At 47.4% G+C, this 8,664-nt stretch overlaps 1 protein-coding gene across 1 annotated transcript in view; it reads left to right on the forward strand.

Annotated features, from left to right (window-relative positions):
* Positions 1-409: 409 nt before the first annotated feature.
* PRSS23 (serine protease 23) overlaps positions 410-8,664 on the forward strand; it is a 21,293-nt gene continuing 13,038 nt past the window's right edge. Inside the window, exon 1 of the mRNA XM_083436680.1 lies at positions 410-857. Coding sequence (XP_083292806.1) covers positions 850-857 — 8 coding nt within the window. The 5' untranslated portion in view covers positions 410-849. The remainder of the gene's footprint in view (positions 858-8,664) is intronic.

Consider the following 8,664-nt stretch of genomic DNA (forward strand, 5'->3'; position numbering starts at 1 on the left):
GTTTCTGCTTCCCTCTCTCTTTCTCTGGCCAAACTTTTGAGAAACTTGGGCGCGCTCTTTCGTCTGAACGCATCTCTCTCTCCCCCTCGAGGGAACAAAATACCCCATGGGGTGGGGGAGGACTATATTTTTTTTAAGTCCCTTTTGGCCTGGGAAAACGGGAGAGAGAGGGCTCCTTTCTTTCCTCCGCCCCTCTCCCCAATTCACTGCTTCTGAGGAAGGGGGGCATGCCTTGCCCCCTTTTCCAAATCCTGCCCCCGCCCCGCGCGCGCTGGAGCTGCGCGGAGGCAGCCTCTGTTTGCGCACTGGAGGGGCGTGGGCACAGGGGGGCAGCGCAGGCGGAGGGGGGGGTGCGCGTCGTGGGGAGGGGCGGCTCCTCGGCTGCAGCCAGAAGGGGGTGGCTTGAGTCGCAGGGCGCCTGCGCCGAAGTACCGGCTTGCCTCCTCCTTGGGTCGGACTTTTTCCCCGCCTGCCCCCCTCGCCGCCAGCCCCATCGCGCCGAGGGGTGAGAGCAGCAGCTGGCCAGGAGGGGGCTCCGCGGTGACACCTGCAGGGAGCTCTCGGCTGCGCTCCTCTCCGGGTGCCAGGTTTTGCAAGAGAGAGAGAGCTTTGGGGAGGAGGGCAGGGCGGAGAGGACATCTATCTGCAAACCTCGTTTTGTGTGGGTGCGAGGAAGGGGTTGCATCGACTTGGGGGAGAAGGAAGGCAACGTCCGAGCTAGCAGCTCCCCTGCAGCGCCGTGAACCTGCGAGTGATGGGACTTCAGTCTTCATCCGTCTGAGTTGTGTCTTAAAAAAACTTTGCTCCCAGGACCCTTGAGAACTCTTAAACCAGCGTGCTGGTACAGCCATGAAGAGGTAAGTTGATCAAGAGTTCTAGAGAACTGTAGAGCTCTAAACCAAGGGTATCCACAAGTAAAGTCCATCTGGGACCCAACTTCCAAGTCGTTTTTAGCCCAGAAGGGACTCTTCTTGGAGAGCATCAGCTGATCTGAGAGATGATCTGGCCACACACCTGATAGGTGATCTTGATTTGAACAATTCAATAAGATAAGGTCCTTTCCTCTTTAGTGGATTATTACAGGCGTTGGGATGGCTACTCTTCCTGGGCATGTGAAATGGTTGGGACTTGGGCAAGTCGAAGAGATGAAACAAAAACCTATTGTTTTTTTAAATTTAAACTCTTTGGGGTGGTACCTGTCTCCTTTACCTTTTTCTTGTCCACCTGAGCTTTGATTCCCTATCCCTGTTCTGATTCCCTATGATTATCTGTACTTAACATATTGTGGAGAGGGGCTGTAACTCACGGTTAGAGCATCTGCCTTGTATACGGAAGCTTCCAAGTTCAACACCTAACCCTAACCCTGGTCTTATCTTATTGGAGAAACCCTGGCTTAAAACTGCTGCCAGTCCGTGTAGACAATACTGAGCGAGATAGACCAATGGCCTGACTCTTGTGTTTCCTATATTCCTACATAACCATACAAAGCACAGACCAAGGGCAAGTGATCTTGATTCTAACTCTTCTTGGAAGACTTGAAAACTTTTTCCTACTTGCTGTTTGTCTAATCTCTTTGGACCCTCCCAAATTCCCACGGATCAGCCGTCTCTTTAAATTGTTTTGCATCCACCGCTGTTGCAACACCACCCTAAGAGGCACGCTCCGGGGCTTAGCAATTCCCCCCTCGGTCCCTGCATACCGAGTTATTGAATTATGGGGTCTATCATGTTCTGTCCTCTCTACTAACACAGAATTGTAGAGTTGCAAGGGACTCCAAAGGATCATCTAGTCCAACCCCAAAGGAATCTCAGCTAAAGCATCCATGATCATCCAACCTCTGCTTAAAAGCCTCCGAGGAAGGAGAGTCCACCACTTCCCAAGGATGACTATTCCACATGTGCCAGATATTGCTGGAATAGGACTTCTGCCTTCCCTGACCACGGGCTATGCTTCTTGCAGGGGAAGTGTGTGGAAATTGGATTACACTGCCTGGCGACAGTTCTCCAGAGTTTCAGGCAAACGTCTTTTCCAGCCTTATTCGGAGATCCTGGGGATTGAACCTGGAACCTTCTGTATGCTGAGCCCATGTGCTCTGCCGCTAAGCCACAGTCCCCCCGCCCTAGTTGTGGTTATCCTCCGGTGGTCTACTTGTGGTTATTCTGTGGTGAGACCTAAGTGCCTCTTACGTACGGTTGCTAGGTCACATTGTGGATACTCCCCTTGTACTTTTTAATTTGGCAGTGAATTGGGGGTGGAGGCAGGAGCTGCAGCTTCTCGTCTCTCTCCCCCCCCTCTCCCTTTCTCTCTCTCTCCCCCCTGCCCCCCCAATTGCCCATCCTTTCATCTGCAGTTCTTCCTGCTGTCCAAAATCCCTGTAGCCCTACTTGCTTAAGTAGTCTCATGTAATTCCACAACAGTCCTATAAGGTAGGCTAGAAGAGGACTGAGAAAACAAAAGAGGTTAGATAAGGCAGCATCAAATTAAATCATGCCAACTTTGTGCTGTGGGCACAGCGTAGCTTCTCCAGGTTATATCGACCAACTTGGCACCATTTGCAGTGCCTGCTGTAAATGTGGTTTTGGGGTGCTGTGTGTGTGTGTCTGTGTTTTACAAGAAGTACATTTTTCTCCAGTTTAGAGATAAGGTCTGTTAAGAGGAAAATATGCAGGCCACGTGGGGAAGTTTTGCAAGGACCTCTTTCGACATGAGCCACTATAACTCAGCAAAGGAAGACATTTGTGCAAGTGTTACATGGGATGGTGTCCTTTCTCGACTTGGTGCTTTCCAGATGTTTTGGATTGCAGCCAACATGACTGGGACTGGTGGAAGTTGCACTCTGGAGGGCATCAGCTTGGGCCGAACAAATGTGCATGTTGTGTTCCTACTGCACAAAGGTGGCATTGGCATCCAACATTCCCTCCGCCTGTGCTTTTGCCCACCATGGGCATGTGGCTCACATAAGGTTGCCTGGAGGGGAATGCGTCTCCCTGTAAAAGGTTCCACACCCCTCAGCTAGAGCCTCTCCCAAGTGTTCCATTTTGGAAAAGGACAAGAGAGGCAAAGAAACAGGAATCACCGGAGAGTTTGTGCCTCCTGTCCCCCTCTGTGTCATTGTCACTTCTGAAGCAGCTCTTAGGGCTGAGATTTCACTGGTGGCTGATGGGGAAGTAAGTCCTTCGGAGTTCAGATTGCAGACCATTCTCCTAGAGACCAGGGAGAAGGGGTCTAGCTCAGCTGCCTTTGACAACTGGATTTCTATGTGCAGGGAATTCTATGCCCCTCTCTCATTTGCAGGAACATTCATGTGCAGTCCAGAAGCTGATCTAACACCTCATTTGCCGTTTGTGAGAACAAGACCAAAGGGTCCAACGTGTAAATAAATTTGGGTGGCGATGGGCATGTGTTTATTATGTGCGCCTGTGAAACTGAGCCAGTTTGCCCTATTAGTATAAACACTAACATTCCCTGGCACGCAGTTATCAGAGAGAAACTTTGTGCGTCTGTGTGGTTTGAGGAATTCCAAGAACACAAGGCAAGTCCACGCATGGACTTCATTTTGCTTGCCCTTTCCTTGGTTTTATTTGGATACTTTCAAAGAGTATTCTATCAAGCTATGCCTTTGGAAAGCAATTAATGTTTAACTTCTTATCTACATGCATGCGAGCACACACCCAATCTGGGCTGCCCCTGCATTTTCTCAATTCAGCCTGGCTGAAAACAGACGGAAAATAGACCGGCTTCTCTTTGTTCTTGGATTCTGATTGATGATTACAGAAGCAACACTGATTGGAAGCAAATGTCCAGCTATTGTAATCCATGCTTTAATGAGGTAATGAAAGTCATGCCCTAGTTGGACATTATAGTCAATGCATATTTTTGGAAACTCCAGCACGGAATGCCTATGCGCGCGCACACAGGCTCACGCGAAAACAGCTGATTAATATCATGCTTGCTTTCTTGGGTGACACCCAGGAGATACTCGCTTATTTCCACCAGCTGTAAAAAGTTTCCCTTCGTTGAGAAATAGTTGGGCTTCAGTATCCTGGAACGACTTTCAAAGTCTCTTGGAATCCATATAAATACAGTACAATGGTGGGGACGGATCTCTCTAGCTTGCACATCGTCATGAGATTGCAGCCTCAGCTGCATAAATCTGCTGTGTGAAAGCCTATAAAAACCCATCCTTTCCCCAGAGTGACTGGCACCCAGAGTAGTGTGGGCACTGTTTTGGCATGATGTGATCCTGGGCTATTGGCGAGTGTGTCTTGATGAAACAACCGCATGAGCCGTATCCTCCTTTTAGCTTACAGTTAGCAAAAGGCTGACATTTCAAGAAAGGAGAGTGCAGTTGCCCTGCAGACCTGACCAGTCCCACCCCTCTCGCCTCTGCATTTTTGGCAAAGTCTGAAAGAGAGCTGGCTGCAGTCATAGGGTGCGTGCATTTAAAGGACCCTTACAGCACATTGCTTCCCCTGAAAGAATCCTGGGAAGGACAGTTTACCCCACACAGAGCCACCATTTCCAGCACCTTTGTTAAACTACAGTTCCCAAGCTCCTTTGCGCAACGGGGAGTCTTGCATGACCAGGGCTCCCAAGCAAAAATGTAGAAGCCTGTATGAAAGCTCTTCATTCGTCTCCTGCAGTGCTTCCCAACCTTTTCCACGCCACTGACCCCTTGGTTCCATAAACTTATGCTCGGTGCTCCCTACCCTATAAAAAGCATTATTCAGAATAGTGGTTTGCACTATGAAAGACAATAGCACAATAAAATCATAGAATTATAGAGTTATAGAATAGTAGAGTTGGCAGAGACCACTAGGGTCAACTAACCCAAATCTCTGCAATGAAGGAATCTTTTGCCCAATGTGGGGCTCAGACCCACAACTCTGAGATCAAGAGCATCTTGCTCTGTCAACTGAGTTGCCCCCCCCCCATGAATTCTGAATAAAAATTCAACAAATGAAATTTGCTTTGAAATTCAAAATAGTAACAATGAATTGCACAGGCATTTAAAATCCAGTTAAAACTATTTAGTTTAATTCATTCCAGAAATGAATCTCCATCCAGTGATACCAGCTTTACAAAGTCTGATAGTCATTTACTCCTCCAGCAACCGCACTCTTGCCTCTTAGCACCCACCTAGGTAATACCACCGCCCGCCCCCCAGGGGGTAATACTGTCCCCCTTGGGAACCACTGATCTAATGCACAGACAACAGATGGGTGTCGGCAAGGGGCTGGGAGGGACAGGAGAGATGATCTCCCTGTGCCAGGTAGCAGGAGGGAGATCCCCAATCTCTTTGGGGACACATTTTTGAAAATCTAAGAAAACGTCGTAGGCAGCCCAAAGAGCCATTCCAATGGCTTGCTTTGTATTGTACATTCGTGATGATTTGTGCTCATGGTGGGGCAGCTAGGTATAAAGCCTCTTTCTTTTCTTTTTTTCAATACTTTTATTTTGCTTTAAACATTTACAGATAAATATAAACAACCAAAATTGCAAAAGAAAAATCCTTAATTATAATAATGGAAAAAGCTAAAAAACTACCAAAAAAAAATCAAAGTACATGGCATGGAACATAAGCCATTATGGGAAAGAAAAAGGAAAAAGGAAAGAAGGAGGGTGGGGGGGGGGGAGAAAAAAGAAAAAGAGAGGAAAATGAGCCAAAACACAAGAAGGCGCGTCTATTCTACGCTTCCGTCAAGGTCACAACAGATCATTATTCTTTTCAGTTCTCTCTATCTGCATTCCATAGAGTCCCTCACAGTGGCGTAGCGTGGGGGGTGCAGGGGGTGCCGGCCGCACCGGGCGCAACATCTGGGGGTGTGTGTGCTCGCACTCGCAGCTCTCTGCCGCTACCTGGCTCCACGGGTTAGGGGGCGAAAATTACTTGCCTTGCCCCGGGTGCTGACAACCCACACTACGCCACTGATCCCTCATCTTGGTATCAGGGAACATTTCCCTATGCGGTATCATTCTAAACGTAACCAGGTCTTTATTGATGAACCCTTATTATCCCCTAGATAATTATTTAAACATTCCCGCATGAAGCCTCTTTCAATACTGTTTGCCCCTCCCCACTTCCCACAGTGGAGGGGAGCCACTAAGTTCTCTCCTGCCAGTCCAGCACTCGTTTCACTGTGCTCCGTTGGCTCTCTGCTACTGTTCTGCTGTTGGATAATGGTACCCATGTTGGGCAAAAGATTCCTGCATGGCCGGGGGGTTGGATTAGATGAGCCTCATGGGTCCTTTCCAAAACCCACCATTCTATGATCCTGCAACTTAAGCATAGGAACATAGGAAGCTGCCACTGGTATATAGATCTATCCCAGCAGGGAACTCTCCCTGCCGTAACTGGAGACGCTGGGGATTGAACCTGAGGACCTCCTGCATGCTGGCAGATGCTCTGAGGCAGTGGCGTAGCATGGGGGGTACAGGGGGGCCGGCCGCACCGGGCACAACATCTGGGGGTTAGGGTTAGGGGGCGCAAATCCACAGGTTAGGGGGCGCAAGTCCATGGGTTAGGGGACACAAATTACTTGCCTTGCCCCGGGTGCTGACAACCCACGCTACGCCACTGCTCTGAGGCTGCATTAGAACCTTTCCCCAAAAGGAATTTGGGAATGAGAGAACAGGGGCCGGGAGGACAGCTCCGTGGACTGCATAGCATAGTCACGAAATCCAAATTCCTTTTTTAAGTGTGTGTGTGTGTGCGCGCGCAGAGTGGGGATGTAGGCGTGCCAGACCCAGTAATTCTTAAACTAACTTTGCCAGCTGGTAACCCAATCACACAATGATCCTATTACTTTGGCGCGGGGCTGCACTCCGGCCTGCTTGCCAGCGTACCTGCTGTGTCTACTGTATGCGTTGGCAGGTACCCTGGCCCTGGACGCTCTGGCGACCTGCTTCAGATTTTCCAGAGTGTCTTCTCTCGTAACCCTCAAATTAGCAGGGATTTGGGAAGGAACAGTCTCGAGAAGCACAGCATCGCCAACAGGCTGTATCTCAACATACGTAGCTTTTGTGTGTGTGTGTGTGTCAAAATGTGCTTCTGTAATCCTTAAAGTGCCTTGCTTGTGTTTTTAACAACCTGCGCGGCCAAGAAAAGCTGTTTGAATGCTTTGCCAGGAGTGGGAACTGTTGCTGGATTCTCTCTCTTTTTAAAAAAATGATATTTATTAAAAATTTAATAATTACAGAAGAAAGAAAGAGAAGAAAAAGTACAATAAAAAAGAGAAAAATAAAAATAGAGAAAAATTTAAAAATACATGAAACATGGATTCAAAAATACATGAAACATGGATTCAAATACATGGATTCTCATTCTGTACAGTGGTAGCTCGGGTACAGATGCTTCAGGTTACAGACTCCGCTAACCCAGAAATAGTACCTCGGGTTAAGAACTTTGCTTCAGGATGAGAACAGAAATCATGGCGTGGCAGCAGCGGGAGGCCCCATTAGCTAAAGTGGTACCTCGGGTTAAGAACAGTTTCAGGTTAAGAACGGACCTCCAGAACGAATTAAGTTCTTAACCCGAGGTACCACTGTATAATAATTTGTTTAAAGACGCTCTTTGCTCTGCGTTCCCGCCTCCTCCCCCTACACTGCCCCCCTCTCCTTGTTAATCATTCTGGCTCCTTGCCCTGTGGAAAAAACTATCTTCATTGCAAAATGTAATGGAGACTATTCTTCTCGCAGTTCCCCCCTCCTCCCCCCCCTCAAAACTGTACATTGCAGGAACAAATTCTAATTAGCAGGACTGAAGAAACACCTCCTAAATAGTGACCTTCATTAAAAAAACAAACCAAAACAAACCGTAGGCATTTAGAATGGATGTCCTTACTGCAAAGGTGATTCATACCATAGAGAGAGTGAGTTTGTAGGTATGGAAAAAAAGAGGCCATGCGCTTTCCATGCCATATTCCTGAGAGGTGAAAAAGGCTGCTTGTATCTCATCCAGATTTAAGTCAAGTATTCCATGTGGTCAAAGAACACCCAAATTGCCTGCCACAAGAAATAAAGTAAATTATCCAGCTGAAGTCTCCCGTGAGCAGGAAAAACAGCTTTCCAAATGCAGGAGGCCTTCTCGTTCCAGCTCTGTGGGATGGGAAGGCTGCCCTACTGTACCTGCTAGAAGGAAGCCCCAGTTAACTCAACAGAATCGGCTTCTCTCAGCAGGCATGTTTAGGTTTGCACAGCAATTGCTAGAGGTAGGATATCGGTGCAGGTTTCAATCTGTTTTTTATTGGTTGCTGGTTTTAAATTTTTTCAACGTAGCTGTTTTTAGTGGTAATTTTATTGGGCTTTCTCTAAGCAGGTGTGTTTAGGTTTGCTGTACCTGGATAGGTAGCATGTTGGTGTGTGTTTCTTTTCCTAAAATTTATTTATTTGGTTTTTCAGATTAAAATTTTACAGTCACATATCCAACATAAAAATAAGTTTCCAAGGAATCTCTTGGAATTCCCTCCTCCCCTTTGCGGGTCCTATTGTTAATCATTTCCTCCTGCATCTTTGATGATAATCTAAATCTTTTACCTCTCCACTGTGTCCAAAATTCACCGTTCAACTACAAGTGATATTCCAATCCTACTAAAGATTTTAACTGTTTACAATTAAGATAAGTTATAAATTTCCTCTATTCCTTATTAAAATTTTGGTCTTCCT

This window comes from Podarcis tiliguerta (genome assembly GCF_965153285.1).
Source record: "Podarcis tiliguerta genome assembly, chromosome: 4".
NCBI classification, from domain to species: Eukaryota; Metazoa; Chordata; class Lepidosauria; order Squamata; family Lacertidae; genus Podarcis; species Podarcis tiliguerta.